The sequence below is a fragment of the Elaeis guineensis genome, chromosome 14, assembly GCF_000442705.2.
Source record: "Elaeis guineensis isolate ETL-2024a chromosome 14, EG11, whole genome shotgun sequence".
NCBI classification, from domain to species: Eukaryota; Viridiplantae; Streptophyta; class Magnoliopsida; order Arecales; family Arecaceae; genus Elaeis; species Elaeis guineensis.
Genome location: NC_026006.2, coordinates 44,508,702 through 44,527,091, shown reverse-complemented (window position 1 = coordinate 44,527,091; position 18,390 = coordinate 44,508,702). Strand labels below are relative to the sequence as shown.

At 37.6% G+C, this 18,390-nt stretch overlaps 1 protein-coding gene across 14 annotated transcripts in view; it reads left to right on the top strand.

The window, feature by feature from the left end:
- The window catches only part of LOC105057841 (SNF1-related protein kinase catalytic subunit alpha KIN10), a 71,963-nt gene extending 55,120 nt beyond the window's left edge, over window positions 1-16,843 (top strand). For 11 of the 14 annotated variants that reach the window (XM_073248459.1, XM_029268293.2, XM_010940546.4 and 8 more), the window contains 3 exons: window positions 13,558-13,707; window positions 13,844-14,083; window positions 16,640-16,843. In XM_073248459.1, the coding sequence (XP_073104560.1) occupies window positions 13,558-13,707; window positions 13,844-14,083; window positions 16,640-16,753 (504 nt within the window). In that variant the 3' untranslated portion in view covers window positions 16,754-16,843. The remainder of the gene's footprint in view (window positions 1-13,557; window positions 13,708-13,843; window positions 14,084-16,639) is intronic. The other 3 variants (XM_073248458.1, XM_073248463.1, XM_073248465.1) reach the window with 3 other exon arrangements.
- Window positions 16,844-18,390: the final 1,547 nt, after the last annotated feature.

The following is an 18,390-nucleotide window of genomic DNA, read 5'->3' as shown; positions in this document are numbered from 1 at the left end:
ATTTCAAAATATCAAATCCATTTGATGGATTATCCTGATCAAGGTTTTGCTAAATTGAAATACAGTGACTCATTCTTCTTCAACTCTTGGAGTGGTCAATCCCGTCTCGATTATACTCTGACTTCGCAAGTACTTGACTGTACCCAGAAGCCTTCCGTCATTGAATTAGAAATTCAGTTAGTCCAGTACCAAAGCACAGTGAGTTGCTTGCAAGTCACTGAGGCGACCCAGGTCTAAGGGACACTTATACCTATATCCCATCAGAGATATTTTCGACAGCAGAATGCTCTGGAGTTGGTCACGTTTAATGACGACGTACCCTTACATCTTATTTGTATGCCATACCAGTGTCTCCACACTTCTTGATTAAGAGGACAACCAACCTATATGGCCTACAGCGATCTATGCTCGATAGAAGCTGTCGTCCTTATTAACAGCCTATCATTTGGTCATGAATAGTTTTAAGGACTAATCGATAAATCCTCTTTTTATCGAACCTAAATAGTCCTAAGGATTTCATCATAACAACGGAGTTCATTAGAAGATGAAAACTTATGATGAAAATATCAAAAATATATTTTATTTATTAACAAATCAATTACAATACAAGGTTACTCAACCGTCAATCAGTTGATGATTGATTTTTGGGACATATTTTCCAACAATCTGGACGTCGGAAATCATTGTTAGATGGTATCTCGATTAGTGCAGGAATTGGTTCCTATGCTACCGGCTTAGTATTTGAATTTATGGAGTCACGCACACAAGTCAGACAAAGTAGGAAGGAATTGATCTATGTTTATATGTCCAATCTGGAAGTACTTGACTTGATGGAACATATAAGCTAACTTGATTGAAAATTGAGTTATAGGTCAAACGGGATTGAAGAGTTGACTATGTCTAGCTAGCACTACACGTGAGGTTCCGATTCAATCTCGGAGATGAACAATTTCTATCTATGATCCATAGAACATATGAAAGATTGGATTTAAGTACTAATTAATTTCAGATTAGATATGAATTAATTAGACTTAAATAGGTCCAAAATCCAAGTTAGACTTGGTACAAAAATCCTAAAGAGTTTAGGATTGACAATCTTTCGAAATTATTTCGAACCGGCTTCGAATCGGACTCGAATCGGACCTGTTTTGGATGAGATATGAGTATTCTTACTTGCACTGGGAATATCCATTCATGAGGCACGATCAAAAATTGGTTTGGTGCTTATTTGGGGCATCCCAAGTGGGTGTGGGTGCAAAGTGGATATCATAAGTGATGGCAATTATATCTCATATAGGAGTCCTTCTTTAATGAGTATTGGACCAATTCAAATCAGATTTGAATAAAGAGTCCTCTCATTGGATCATGAGAATCATCTATAAATAGAGAGGATCTTTATCTATAGATGAGAGAAGAGAATAGAATAGCAAACAAATCAAATTAAGAGAAGAAAAGAGAGAGATAAGCGTGTGAAGAGAGAGGTCCTTCATCTTCTACATCTCTCCCTTTATTGCCGTCCCCTCTCCTTGGGCGTGGATCCTTCTTGGGCATCCCACCTGCTGGTGTGAGGTATCACATCATCAGATCTCATTCCTTGATTGATTGAGTTGCGAAGCCAATTGGATTGGAGTTTATCCTACTTTTCTGTGGCGTCTGACGTGCATGCGAAGTAGAGGATCTGCATATCCAGACCTCCGCGAAGGTTTATATTAGATAATTTGAGATTTGATTCCTAGTTTCGCTGCGATTCAGGTAAGGATTTGATCCTTAAACAAGTAAAATATTAGAGAAAATTTTTAGATGTAACTTGGGGAGATAAACTATTTCTTTCTCTTCAATCGGTATCAGAGCAGATTTGAAATATATGCATGTAAAATAGAATTTTTCGTGATTATTTACACGAGATATAATTGAGATATCTTACGTGATATTAAATCTCATTTAAATCTATTTATCTAAAATTTATGATCTGATTTTGATTGGATTAGAGGTGTCTAATTAATAGTTGATTGAGGTTGTTATAAATCTGTTATAATAGAATTCTGCTATTGCTGAATTTTTGATGAAAAACAACGTGAATTAAAAATCTGTTTTAACAGAATTTTAATTTTGTTGTTTTTTCTTATGAAGTGAGGACTATTTTAGATTTAAATTGAATTCGTTTCGATGGATATTTAGATCTGAATCTTATCATAATTTAGCACTGCACGAAAACAGATTTTATCAGAAATTAATTTCTTATGCATTCATATTTGCATCTAATTATTTTTTTATTTGATATCAAATCTAAAATTGATATTTTATAATCAGTATAAGATAAGTTTTAGATTTGATATGATGTATATGATACATCAAATCTAATTGGATTAAATGAAGAACATAATTGATGAGATCTAGGATATGTTTATGATATAAAATAGTTTTGTCAATAATTGCATGTTAATGTAATTATATATGAAATTAGATTTCACATCTTAGTAGTCTAGTACTCGGATTGATGAGATCACCAGACCGTTCGGTCATAAGAGATTGAAGAGATTAATCTCTCTTTTGCCTATTCGATGAGTTCTTTTATGACGTGTAAGGGTGTCATTGTGATCCAGTTTCATGAAGAAGAAAAATGAACAGACTTTTATGTATTATTTTGATCATAAATATATTTAGATTAGATCTAAAGTGATTTATGATTCATTATAATCGGATAAAATTCAGATATAAAATTATTTTAGATCTGAATTACATGTTACATATGATGTAATTGGTATTGATCTAAAAGTTGTTATGATACATGAGATGTATGAATGAAGTTTAGATCACACTTATGTATGTTTAATTGTTAAACATATTATGAAAATTTATTTTCATGTGTTGAAACATATAGTATGCTTCATTTGAAATCCTTGTAGAATAGTTTTACGAACTAAAACACATGTTTCACACACTTAATTTTGAATTAAGTTTGAATGATGTAGAATTGAGAATTGAAGATCATTAAGATACCACATAATATGATGAGGAAAGGGTTAGCATGATTCAGATCCTTTTAATAGATTAGACCTAGGGTTAGGAACACATATGGATCAAGTAGAAAAATTAATTAAATCTAATCAAGTGTTGAATTAGATTAGGCCAGTATTTCTCTAAATTAATCTCAATAGTTGAAGTTTGATCAAGTCCATGTGTTTGACCCTAATAAATGGATCATGATCATGGCTCTGTGGTGGAGTCCAAATCTTCTGGTGTGCCAAATCGAAACTAATTAACCAGTTGGTGTCTAAGGTAAGTTTGACAGATTCGATCAAGTAGTTTTTAATTGGGAGCTATTCATCTAGATGCGTCTATGGTGAGTTAAGGGCAGATCCCTCCCGCTGATCTCACTTACCTGACCAACATGGTAGATTATGTTTTGATTAGGTCACTAGTCGATTCGTGCAGACCCATACCATTAAGGTGAATCAGTGTGACTGATTTAGATATCTTTAGACTAGCTTGTGTTTAATCCTTTACATGACTTGGTGAAGTCAGTGGAAGGATTTGCAGCTTACAGGTCGATTTCTTCTCTTATTCTCAGGTCAATGAAATCAAATCCTCTAAATTATTAGGTCCATAAAGTGATAAAGTTATGAGATAACTTGGTCATTGCCTCCTATTAAGTTGTGTGATAATGAGTCCAAAATTTCAAATAGGTATTGGAGGCGCCATACGCCTGGTGTCTATTACGTATTAGAATTGTCATTCATCATAGGACCATCATGATGTACCTTCAGATTAATGCTTAGATTGGCCAAGCCACACTCGGGCCTGGACATCCATTTGTTGGATGTACTTGATATGTCATGTTAATGGTTGGACCTAATCAGGATTTTCAGTGGAGGCGTCACATGCCTGCTGAAGGGATGTCTGGGGCAAAACCCAATGCTAGAAGTTGTTTGGAGAAACAATTGATTATGAACTTACCCATGGATGCACTAGAGTTGGTCGAGCCACACTCGGGTTCGAATGCAGTCCGTGTGGATTCTAATACCCGCTAAGAAATTAATGTAATTCCTCGAGTTGTTGGTAGAGGCTACCAATTCGCAAAAAATAGTGGAAGGATCTTTAAACTAAAGTCCATGTCTTTAGGATTAAAAAAAAATAATTCATATATCAATAGGTTAATATTTTCTTCTTTCAGTTATGACTAACACACTATCCCTCCGTTTGCTGTTGGACAGCGATAAGCTCACCGGATCCAACTTCAATAGCTGGTATCGAAAGTTGAAGATCGTGTTGGAGCACGAGAGGATTTTGTATGTCCTTACGGGTCAGGCACCTGAAGAACTTGTAGCCAATGCTCTTCGTGCTGCGAGAGACACTTACATGAAGTGGCTCAATGATTGCACGACTGTGCGTTGCGTGATGAGGGCAGCTATGAATGATGAATTTAGTTGTAAGTTCGAGGATGTGCAGTCTGAGGAGATGATTCAAATGTTGAATGAGTCCTTCGGCACCCTTGAGGATGCGGAGAGACATAAAACCTCCTGCGCAGTGTTCAATACCCGTATGCGAGAGAGGGAGCTTCAGTCACCGATCATGTATTATACATGATTGAGCAGATTGAACGCTTTAGCAAATTTGGCTTTCCGTTGTATGAACAGTTAGGCAAGGATGCTATCCTCAATTCGCTACCGAAATCCTACCTACCCTTTCTCGGTCATTATAGAATGACGAAGCCTGCAGTAAACTATCATGGTTTGCTAGGGTTATTGCAGACTTTTGAGAAGGATCACCAGCTTTAAAAGGAGTCAGTGAATTTAGTGGAAGGTTCATCTACAGGGCGTCGATCCTCTAGAAGAGAAAAGAAGAAAAAGGTACAAAAATCCCGTGCCACTGATCCTAAGCAGAGAAACCATCAAAAGTTGACAAGAGCCAGGCATAGTGCTTTTTTTGTAAGAAGTTGGGTCATTGAAAAAGGAATTATCCTGCTTATATAGCCACACTTGATCCAAACAGGCATAAGAACAAGAGAAAGAGGCAAGTGGTTGCTTCACAAGGTATTTATATGAAAACACCTTGTAATTTTTCTGTTTGTGATACTACTACTTGGGTATTGGATAATGGAAGTCTTATTAATATATGCAATTCGTTGCAGGGACTGCAGGTAAGTAAAAAATTTCGAGAGGACGAGTAGTTCCTTAACGTTGGAGATGAAAGTCTTGTTCCAGTTCTGGTCTTGGGAACTTTGCAGCTTGTCTTCGAGTCCAGTAGTGTCATGTTAGATGATTGTCATTATTGTCCCTCCTTTATGATGAATGTCATCTCTGTAGGTCTTTTGGCCAAACTTGGTTACAAGTTTATAATAAAGGATGATTTTTGTGATCATTATGAATGATACTACAATTATGCGTGGACAATTAAAACATGACGTATATATAATATCACGGTCTGTTAGTGTAATGTACACACCTAGTAAACGTCCCAAAATAGATAATGTTAGCAAATCCTATCTTTGGCATTGTAGGCTTGGTCATGTGAACAAGAATAGGATTGACAGGTTGATCAAGGAATGTATCCTTGAGATAGATGATTGTGAATCATTGCCTACCTGTGAATTTTGTCTACTTGGTAAGATGATTAAGTCACCTTTTAAAAGAAAAGATGAAAGAGCCAGTGATGTCCTAGGTCTAATACATACTGATGTATGTGGGCTTATGAACATAAGTGCCAAAGGAGGATACTACTACTTTATTACGTTTACAGACGATCTATCGAGGTATGGGTATGTCTATCTTATGAAGCATAAGTCAGAATCATTTGAAATGTTCAAATGATTCCGTGCTGAAGTAGAAAAACAAACTGGAAAGAGTATTAAGATCCTTCGGTCAGACCGAAGAGGTGAATACCTCACCAGTGAGTTTCTGACATATCTTGAAGAAAATGGGATTCTCTTATAATTGACCCCTCCTCGAACACCACAACATAATGGTGTCCGAAAGGAGGAATCGAACCTTGTTAGACATGATTCGATCCATGATGGATTTTTTCCAGTTTGCCAATATTCTTTTGGGGATTTGTTCTGGAGACTGCCTGCTATATTTTGAATAAGGTGTCCAGCAAGTCTGTCGATAAAACTCCATATGAGATATGGATTGGACGTAAGACGGTGCTCTCATATCTTAGGGTCTGGGGGTGTCTAGCTTATGTCAAGCGTTTAAAGACAGATAAGCTTGGACCGAAGTCCGATAGATGCTTGTTCGTAGGGTATCCAAAAGAAACTAAAGGGTACTACTTCTACATCGTTGCAAAACAAAAGGTGTTTATCAGTAGCTGGGCAGTCTTTTTGAAAAAGGAGTTTCTTGGTGAAGGAGCTAATGCCTGTAAAATTGAACTTGATGAAGTTCATGAAATGGAAGGAACGACACATACAGAATTGGATTTGGTTGGTGAATCGAATCCGGAGCCAGTAGAGGCACTATTAAGGAGATCCGGTAGACTACCGTGTCAGCCAGACAGATACTAGGTTTTTTGATCCGGGACGGTGATCCTATTGAACTTGATGAGAACGATGAGGATCCGATCACCTATATGGAGGCCATGCAAAGGTCTGACTCTCAAAAATGGCTTGAGGCCATGAAGTTCGAGATGGAGTCCATGGAGATCAATAGTGTCTGGACACTAGATCCGTCCGAAAGGATAAAACCCATAGGGTGTAAATGAATTTTCAAGAGAAAAAGAGGAGCGGACGGGAAGGTAGAGACTTATAAAGTTCGTCTAGTTGCTAAGGGTTACCGTCAGCGTTATGGTATTGACTATGACGAGACGTTCTCTCCTGTGGCAATACTCAAATCCATCCGGATTATGCTTGCTGTCGCTGCACATTTAGATTATGAGATCTGGCAGATGGATGTCAAAATCATTTTTCTTAATGGAGAGCTGGAAGAAGAGGTATATATGATACAACCTGAAGGGTTCATATCCACAGACGAGTTGAAAGTGTGCAAGCTTAAAAGGTCAATTTATGGACTTAAGCAGGCATCGAGGAGTTGGAACATACATTTTGATAAAGTAATCAAAATGTATGGTTTCGTTAGGAATGGAGAAGAGCTTTGCATCTACAGATGGGCTTCCAATTCTATGGTCATTTTTCTTGAGCTGTATGTGGATGACATACTGTTACTAGGAAATGACATCCCGGCTTTGCAGAGTGTGAAGCTATGGTTATTATCACAGTTCTCTATGAAGGACTTGAGAGAAGCATCCTACATCCTAGAGATGAAGATCTATAGGGATAGATCTAGAAGGTTGCTTGGATTGTCCCAATCTACATACATTGACACCTTGTTGAAGCGGCTCAACATGGATAATTTCAAGAAAGGCTATCTTCCAATAGGTCATGGAATTACTCTTTCCAAGAAGAATTGTCCGACAACTTCTGAGGAGAGAGTGCATGAGTAGAATACCATATGCTTCGACGGTGGGATCTATCATGTATGTTATGATATGTACAAGGTCGGATATGGCCTATTCACTAGGGGTAGTGAGTAGGTACCAGTCAGATCTAGATGAGAAGCATTGGAAGATTGCAAAAGCAATTCTTAAGTATTTGAGAAATACTAAAGACCAATGGCTTATCTATGAAGATTGATCTGAAACTTGTGGGATATACTGATTTCAGTTTTTAGTCAGATTGTGATGACAGCAGAAGCATGTCGGGTTATGTATTTATCTTGAATGGAGGAGCGGTTTGCTGAAAAAATTTCAAGCAACATACTGTGGTCGATTCTATATGTGAAGCGGAATACATTGCTGCATCGGATGCTACAAAGGAGGTGGTGTGGTTGCGAAAGTTCATTATCGAGCTGGGAGTTGTACCTTTCATTGATGGTTCTGTCCTACTGTATTGTGACAGCTCCAGTGCCATAGCTCAGATGAAAGAACCTAAGTCGCACCATCACACTAAACATGTTCTGCACCGCTATCACCTACTACGAGAGATCGTGAACTGAGGTGACGTCGAGTTTCAGAAGATCGACGGAAAGGAGAACCTAGCCGATCCTTTCATTAAAGCTCTCAGGATCAAAGAGTTCGATGACTTCAAATGAAAAATGGGTATAAGATACTGCTCCGATTGGCTTTAGTCCAAGTGGGAGTTACAGGGAATTGTCCTAAAACCAATCGTGTGACGATTGAGTTCATCCTTGTATATGAATTATTGATCATTGAATAATAGTTATTCTGATACTTTTCATCACAAAGTGACATCTTCCTTGAACTCTTGTACTGTGATGAAGTCCCTAGAACTATGCTAGTGTACGATAAAGAGAGGATTTATCGTATAGCTCTTAAATAAGTTCGTGACCAAATCATATGTCATTACAGGACGATGATGTTTATCGAGTGAAGGTCGTTGTGTGTCATAAGGGTTGGTTGTCCTCTTAACCAAGGAGTGTGGTGACATTGGTATGGCATACAGATGAGATGTAAGGATACATCGTCACTGAACAAGTGACTCACCTGTTGAGCATTCTGCTGTCAAGAGCTGCTCGTGAAATACATAGGTATAAATATCCTTCAGACCTGAGATCACCATAGTGACTTACAAGCAACTTAGTGTTTTGGTGTCGAACTACCTGAATTTTTAATGCAGTGACGGAAGGCTACTAGGTACAGTCAAGTACTTGTGAAGTCTGTGTGAATTAAGATGAGACTGACCCCTTCGAATTATTGGAGTTGATGTATCGGTGTATTTCAATTTAGTAAAGTCTTGGTCAGGGTAATCCATGAGATGGATTTGAAAGATTGAAATACAATGTGGATGAAGCAATCTCGGTTGACAGTTAACCTGAGACCATCCAGGGTCAAAAGGATGAATTATGTGGTAACCATGAGTATGGGTTCTGGAATATTCCTTTGCGATAATTCGATCTATTTGGACGTCGGAAATCATTGCTAGATAGTATCTCGATTAGTGCAGAAATTGGTTCCTATGCTACCGGCTTAGTGTTTAAATCTATGGAGTCACACACACAAGTCAGACAAAGTAGAAAAGAATTGACCTATGTTTATATGTCCAATCTGGAAGTATTTGACTTGATTGAACATATAAGCTAACTTGATTGAGAATTGAGTTATGGGTCAAACGGGATTGAAGAGTTGACTATGTTTAGCTAGCACTATACATGAGGTTCAGGTTCAATCCCAGGGATGAATAATTTCTATCTATGATTCATGGAACATAAAAGATTGGATTTAAGTACTAATTAATTTCAGATTAGATCTGAATTAATTAGACTTAAATAGGTCCAAAATTCAAGTTAGACTTGGTATAAAAGTCCTAAAGAGTTTAGGATTGACAGTCTTTCGAAATTATTTCAAACTGGCTTCGGATCGGACTCGAATCGAATCTATTTTAGATGAGATATGAGTATTCCTACTTGCACTGGGAATATCCACTCATGAAGCACGACCAAAAATTGGTTTGGTGCTTATTTGGGGCATCCCAAATGGGTATGGGAGTGGATGTAAAGTGGATGTCATAAGTGATGGTAATTATATCTCATATAGGAGTCCTTTCATGAGTATTGGATCCATTCAAATCAGATTTGAATAAAGAGTCCTCTCATTGGATCATGAGAATCATCTATAAATAGAGAGGCTCTCTACCTATGGATGAGAGAAGAGAATAGAATAGCAAACAAATCAAATTGAGAGAAGAGAAAAAGAGAGAGAGACAGGCGTGTGAAGAGAGAGGTCCATCTTCTACATCTCTCCCTTTGTTGCCGCCCCCTCTCCTTGGGCGTGGATCCTTCTTGGGCATCCTACCTGCTGGTGTGAGGTGTCACATCATCAGATCTCATCCCTCGATTGATTAAGTTGCGAAACCAATTGGATTGGAATTCATCTTGCTTTTTGCGGCGTCTGACGTGCATGCGAAGTAGAGGGTCTGCATATCCAGACCTCCGTGAAGGTTTATATCAGATAATTTGGCATTTGATCTCTGGTTTTGCTGCGATTCAAATAAGGATTTGATCCTTAAACAAGTAGAACATTAGAAAGAATTTTTAGATGCAACCTGGGCATTTTGGAGGAAAATTGTTTTCTTTCCTTCATTGATCTGCAGTGCCTTGGCTACTTACAGTGAGATTGCTGTGGTTTAACTGTATATACATGTGATCCCTAACCATATGGGTTCTTGCAGTGCATGTTGGCTGCAGTAGGTTCATTGTAGGAGTAAGTTGCACTTAGATGGGATATATCGACCTTGATAGACAAGAAGTTTTATTCATGAAACTGAGTTCAGAAGTCTATGGCCATAGTAGAGAATGATGGAAAGGAGTTTTTATAAGGTTTCGCTTGTGAACTCGAGTTGATTGAATTTTACATATGATTGATGTGGGGTATGATTGATGTGGGGTTTGACGAGTTATCCATGACCTCCATCATATTGGGACTCATGATAGAAGGATTAAATCACATGGGAACTACACCTAGAGGTTCATTATTTAGTTCTGTTGGATTGTCACTACATACTGCTAGATGTCACTGGTGGATTGTGGGATCAATGAGAATTATTTGGTGATCAATAATTTTCAATTAGCTGAATTGGAAGGAGTTCGAATTCATTGAAAGGAGTTTCAATGATATTGTGGATGGAGATCACAATATATCTTGCTATCAGATAGAATTAAACCTATGAGGTCACATATAAAAGGAATTGGTCTAGGATGGTTCAATTGGGCTCATAAAATCTCAATTGATTTAGAATTTGATGAAATCCTATTGAGTTTAGGAATACTACGCTAGTACATGGTTAACCCTAATTCCTCATATGACTTGGATTTGTGTTCCTTATTGGATAAGGACTTGATCAAGTCAAAGTAAGCTAGTGGGCACCAAGAGTTGGAAACCCAAACTTCAAATTGGATTTGGAATCCTTATTGGATAAGGATTTAAGTAAAAGCAACCAATTAAAATTGGATCTCCTTGTAGGACTTGGATTTGATTCAAGTTGTGGCCAAGTTGGCGCCACTCATGTGGATAAGGATGAGAGGGGCCATGCCCAACTTTGATTGGGTCAAAGGGACTCAAGTCCTAATTGGATTTGGTTTAGAGTCTAATAGAGGCAAGGATATGGTCGAAAGAGATGTCCTAGTGCAACTAGATTTTGAATGGATCAAAGCCCAAAAGCCTTACTCATGCTTATTTAAAGATCCCCTCACCAAGGGGTCAAGGCATCTCAAGTTCCACACCCCCTAACCTCTTCTAAGCCCCTTCTCTCTCCTCTTCCATGTCCTCCATCTCTCCCTAGAGTTCCCACGTCCAAGAGTTGGGCATCCAACCTTCTTCCACGCCCAAGGAGTTAGGTGCTGCTCTTCAGGTTTCAAGAGTTGAATTCTGAGTTTCTACGTGAAGGAAGATGACCAAGAGGAGATCCAAATTGAGATCAAAACTTGCTGGTCCATCTTAGAGAAGAAGGATCAAGTTCGTGAGGAAGCATCCTAGAGCTTTCCTATGGATACCTCTAGAGGTCGGACATATGTGCGGCTCTTCAAGCAACGTCAAATCCATAATCATCAAATTGCGGTGTATATCACCCATGCAAGGGTGAAGATGAGATCTTCATGCTTATATTTGATAATTTTATTTGCTGCTTATAGGTCTTAAGAATATGATAGGGATGATCTCATGAGATGAGATTTAGAAGATGTATGTTAGAATAAATCGTTTTCGCTGCATATATAAAATTTTTTGTTGTTCTAGCATGCATGCTGCCCTAGTTTTTCTTTCACCGACAATCCAAAAAAACTGAAGGAGATGGCTGGAGGGAGAACTTCTCAAAAAGCTTGGAGAAGGTCGAAAATCTGGTCAGGGGAAGAAAGAGAAAGCTCTGGAAGCGTAAGAGAAGACAGGAAGATGTGGCCCTTTTTTATAGGCGTGAAAGGCCAGTACGGTCCAGATTCCGAATGCCTCTGGCTGTCAGATGGTTGACATCTGGTGCTCCCTCATTGGCTAGCAAAAGCCAACAGACAGCTCATTTATGGGCCATGCTTGAAACGAAGCACGCCGTCCTTCGAGTCTCGTGAAACTGCCCCACTTTTCTTGATCATGATTAGCCCTTGACGTGACCCTTCATTTCTTCAAAAAGGTGCGGATGTGTCATTTCAGCCGTGATAGGGGCGTATCTTCGGCAGCCATAGATCAATGTGCTCCCTTCGTCTGAACTCTCCATGATTCAAACTCGGGAGTAGGGGACATATGTTGGGGGTGATATGTTACCCATGCCGAAGACATAAACTAGTGCAGCACCCGTGATGAAGTATGTAAGGTCATCTCCATAGTACCGATCAGAGATAAATGAGTATAATCTCAGTGGTAGATATGTCATCTCAGAACTATGGAAGAGTTATGCTGAAAGAAGGCATTCAGTACATAATGAAGTAGTGGAGGATCTTACTTCGGACCTCATCGATTCTCACTTTTTAACTGGCAAACCCTGTCGTTCTTACTGCAGTCGTCGATCCTAACTTCGGCCACCAACTCTAGTTTTGATTGCCGATTTTAACTTTGGCCGCTAATTTAGACTTTGGCTGCTGATTTTAGTTTCGATGGTGGGTCCTTGGCCACGGACATCAGGGCAGCACCCAGACATCAGACACTGATCTAAGAAAGGTCTCAACCTTAGCATCGTCTTCGATCGAAGGATTCCTTGCCGATCCTTGTCTCTAGCCATAGACTGCATTCCCTTCAACTATTGCTGGCTATCATATTTGAAAAGATTAATCCCGTACGGTCCCATCAAGGCACGTCACTCCATGTTGGATCATGCCACTCCAATGGCTGGCTATGCACCGGATGAGGTGATGTCCGCTGCCAAAATCCAGACTAGACATCATGGAATGGTATAGCTAGAAAGGCCGGAATGGTCTTCCATCACTTTTTCCGTTATGGCTCTCGCCTCTTTATAAATAGAAGAAAAAAAAAACCCTCCAGGTACGCACGCTCACGCCCTCTATCCCTCTCGCACTCTTTCTCATCTGTTCCAGCCTTTTGACTTGGCCGTCGGAGGATCCTCGTTGGAGCCAACTCTGGCTAGGACTTATTTTGCAGGTCTCACCGTGCTTGCAATTCCCGGCCAACTCCAGGCATTCTGACCAGAGTCAGGAAACTGCAGCAATAGTTGATAATTTTAAAGAGAAAGGAGCTTATAGAGTTGGGAGGGGGTTTCAATGGCTAGGTTAGGTCTTAAGCTATTATATGTTATCTATGGGAGCTACATCTTGTAGAAAGCAATAATTTTTTCATGCATTCTGAGTAGTTGAAATTTTAAAGCATATAAATAATATTTGATTAATTAATCTTGCACCAAAAGGAGTTTTAATCTCTTAGCTGTGTCACCACTATCATGTTAGTTCACAATTTATGTTGGATTATTATTTATGGCAATACCACTACTGTCTTGCTTTTCCATATTCACAACTCCGTATGCAATTTGAGGATGTAGACTACTCAGATTTTAAGCTGTCTGCCCATGGCTTGTGGTTTGGCTCATCCATTCTTCATTTTTTTTTCTTTTTTAAGGACCATGACATCTCCTATTTGCACCAGCAGGGTGGTGCAGCTAAAATTGCCAGGAACAGTCTTAAGCAGCAGCAACATTGTATTGATAATAGGATAGCATCTCCAAAACATCAGTTTCCTGTTACAAGGCATTGGACACTTGGAACTCAGGTAATTTTAATATTTTACTTTCTAGGAAATAATTCGATTTTATGGTTATATATTGTTATCTTCTTCTTTTTCTTTTCTTTTTTTATTTTAGAACATATGCTAATGTTAGAAAAACAACTTGATTTGATCTTGATAGTCACCAGCCCATCCTCAAGAGATAATGGTGGAGATTTTGGGAGTATTACAGAGGTTAACTATATGCTGGAAACAAATAGGAAATTACAATATAAGATGCAAGTGGATTCCCATCTTATGGAGCGGGTTGCAAACTAAGTTAACCCTGGATCTGAGACATGACCCTAATGAAGCATCTGCTAGTAGGGATGGTGACATAGTGGACCCAAGGTTGCAAAATGCCATCAAATTTGAAATTCAGGTAACCAATTGCAACCTTTCTGCAAACTTTGTTCTTGAATTTAAATATGTTTCAATGGATAAGGTGACCCTATAGTTTTTTCAGTAGCAACAAAACCACTTCATAGAATAGCTTGCCAGACGTGATTTTACAAGCTATTTTTTCAAAAAAAAAAAAAAGGGAGTAGCAATTTAATGTTGAGGTAGTCTGGTTGATTCAGCTTGTAGAAAGTTATCGTGATCGATTTATGGTCGCTTGATTGAACTTGGAGATAGCAAAAACTTGGATATAGTTAAATGGCTCAGGTATTCTATAACCCGTCTGACTAATATGGCATCACTTGGTGCAAAGATGCTTGTGCTTTTGATGTTATTTCCCATTTGCTTTCCGGTTGTGTTCTTATTAGTTGGTTTCCAAAGCATTACTTGAAATTCTAGTATTAGCATCTAGAACAGGAATCAGGTGAAGGATGCCATTTGAGAAACAAAAGAATGAAATTAAACATGTTTCAATTTGTTAATGAAATTAAAAAAAAAAAGATAATAAACCACATAGCAAACATGGAAAGTCATGAGTTAGTAACCAATGGTCATTTCTTTAATATTCATGTCTCCCCTACTTTGGAAAATGAGGAAAGAAACCACTTATCTAAGTGACTAATTTTCGGAATATTTTGTTTCAAGATTGGATTTCTTAGAATCATTATATAAAATCTTTGCACATAAATTGTAGGATAAATTATGTTCCTGATCCCTGAACTAAGTCAGATTTTCTTAAATAGTCCCGAAATGACAAAATCCTAAACTTCAGTCCTCAAACTATCTGAACCTGTTTAATGTTGCCTTCAGGTGTGATTCCGATAGTTTTTTCTCACCGAAATCTGATGTGACAAAATTTGGTGCCTATGTAGAGTATTCTTTGCTTGCTTGGTTAAGCTACATCATCTTCTTTTTCTTTATTTTAAGCCACATCATCTTCTTCTTCCCCAAATGCCAAAATTTTTAATGTCTCATTTTTCCAAATCTTCATCTTTTTCTCCAAATCTCTCATCTCCCATATCTTTTTTTCTCATTCTCAAAATCCCAACAAAAAAATAAGAGAAAGAAGGAAATCTCTTTCCTCCATGACTGGCCTCATTCTCCTCCTCCCTCACAACTATTTTTTTTTTATTTCTCACTACTCCATCTCACTGAATTCTTCCTATCCATCTTTTTCCAAATCTTTTATCTCCCATCTCTCTTTTTCTCATCCCCAAAATCCTAATGAAAAAAGAAGAAAGAAAGAAAAATTCTTTTCCCTCCATGGCCTCATCCTCCTTTGCTCAGTTCTTCTCCTCCATTCATCTCCCATTGCCTCCTCCCAACACTTCCCGCTGAGCAGGCATCGGTTTCTTTGCTCAGTTCTTTCTGTCGGGATTTTGGGAATGAGAAGAAGAGAGATGGGAGATGAGAGATTTAGGGAAGAAGATGAAGATTTAGGGAGGAAGATGAAGATTTGGGAAGATAAGACATTAGGAATTTTGGTATTTGAGGAAAAAGAAGATGGTGTGGCTTAAAATAAGGAAGAAGAAGATGACATGGCTTAGCCATGTAAGGAAAGGATACTCCACATAGGCATTGGATTTTGCTACATTAGATTTCGGTGAGAAAAAACCGCCTGAATCGCATCTGAAAGCAATACTAAACTCATTCAGTTAGTTGGAGGATTAGAGTTTAGGGTTTTATAGTTCAAGGACCATTTAAGAAAATCCAACTTACTTCATAATTTATCCTAAACTTTATAGTTCGAATATTTTTATATATAGTGTTAAATTTATTTCTAAAGTGCATTTTTTGGAGAAAATATAGTTTGGTATTTAATATTTAGATAGAAGTCAAAGAGTCAAGTATATAATCCCAGAGTCATGAGTAGTGTAAGAGTCATGCAAAAGTCTAAGGGTCATATTTTGGTGTTCCAAGAGTTATATAAATAGTTTGGAGTTCTAAAAGTCACTTTTGTATTTATTAATGTTGGATTCTTAAGTTCTCTTATGTAATGATAAATATGGGAATGAGAGGTCAATGCAACATAGAGTACTCAGAGAGCATTATTGTAGAGAGCTCCACTTATAATCTTTTTATATAATAGAAGTCTTTTTCTAGCCCCCAATTTTGATTGTTCTTTTTCTATTTTTGGTGTGATCTTAGGCTAGTGTGAACTTTGTGTTCCACTATTTTGAAGATGGATTTCCAAGCTCATGAAATCCACTTTTTTTAGCATAAAGATAACTTGTCTTTTTCGTACAAATGAACTAGTGACTGGTTTCCCGAGTGAGCCTCTTAGGGATCAGGATGATGTAGCTGGAGTGTGTCGAGAGATCATAATGGCAGGCTTGCTCCACCTTTACTTACGAAGCACAGAAAACTAGCCTTTTTCTTAATATTGCTTATTCTCTCTATCTACTTCACAACATCAGTTTTATTTTTGATTATACCTTATTATTGTACCATGAGTTAGCATTCTTTAGGTGCATTTCAAAGTTGTTGTACTGATTCTATCTCAACTTCCTATTGTTTTCTTTCCATTAACTTTTAACAGCTTTACAAGGCTCCTCAAAAAGTTTACCTGATCGACCTGCAGAGGATCAGCGGTCCACCAATTCTTTTCCTTGACCTCTGTCTTTTGTTCTTCTCTCAGCTTCAGCTTCTGTAATCCTTTATGTCTTCCTTTCTGATGCTTGGATTTTCTATAATATGTGACTACACATGGTTATTTAAGCCTTATAAAGTTTTGTTGTTTTCATTGGCATTAAATGTAATGTCATATGATCTTTGACATTATATTAGTCTGTTGATGTCTCCACTTTGGATGTCTTGGTTGCAGAATAGCCTTGTTCTTTCAATTTGGAAATCTATGAATATTTTGTTTGGGATAACATCAAGCAGTGATTTGTTAAAATTATTCATCGTGAAATGAGTGAAATTGTGCACGGTACCTTTGGAATATTTATGGTGGTTCTGTGAAATGTGAGATCATGCGAGTCGTTATGGATTCCCTACTAATGAATACTAGTTTCTATTCTATATCCATCTGTGTCATCTGGTGTCTTTATCATGTATGCCTCAACTATAGTAGTTTTCTAATGTTTAAATAACCCCTAAAGATATTGCAAGAGATGTTCAAAGAGACTGAACTTTCACTAAGAGACGGACCTTTTTCGAGACCCATTCTTTGCACAATGTTAATGAGTCATAGGACGTAGTTTGAATTACAATATCATCATTGTTTGAAGCTGAGAGCATTTGAGAATTATGTGTTTCAGATATGAATATGAATGGCAAGACTTGCTATTGGTAACTTAAATGATAGCGATATGACCGCCTGTGTGATTCAAGAAGCTTTTATGGAGTTGAACAAGGTTGTAGATTGCTTATAGGATTATCTATAAAGCTAAGGTAGCACATGTTCCAACTGTTGATTGACTGGATATCAAATTCATGCATATTCATACTGTTGGTGGCAATACCTAACTCATGACCATATGTAGGTGTGTAAACAAGACGAGATGAGCAAACTAAACCTAGCTTAAGCGCCTTGCTCAAGTTTGGCACGTTTTGTTATTTTGCTGAGCTTGAGACAAACTCATTTAATTTCTAGCCATATTCAAGCTGTTCAAGGATGTCTTTCTAAGAACTTTGGTAAGAGCTTTAGGTTTCTCAAATCTTAGATTGATATATTTTGAGCTAATTATCCTGAATGTATCTTATTGAAATATAATCTGTTAAGTAAAAATCACATTGACTTATAATAAATAAATAAACAAATTTTTATATAAAATAGTAGTTAATGTAATGTATGAAGCATATAGGTTATTTTACATATTGGAATTTCATGCTTAATCGAGTTGAGCTTGAACAACCAAATTTACTTCCAGCACAGCTTATTGCTAATAGATTAATCCAAGATCTATCCAAATTTCAATATGAAGATATCCTAAAACAACTCACTCATTATTTGTATAATAACTTAGTTTTCCCCAGAATTATAGAATACGATTTATTAGAAAGGAAATGGTTTTTTAAAAGTAGTTGTTTTATTTTTGTTAAAAATGCTTGAGATAATGAAAGTTTCCAAGATGGGACAGGGTAGCTTGCAGGATTTGTCAAATTTTATAGGCAAACCTTCCAAATTAAATGTTTTGTAGTCAAAGTAATCATTAGGAATTATCCAAGGAAGCATGATCTGGTATAATAGTATTTGAGTATTTGAACATACAGTTTAACTTAGGTTGCTACAATAAACTAATGGCCTAAACTTTAGCCTATGCACATTGATTATGTTCACTAATT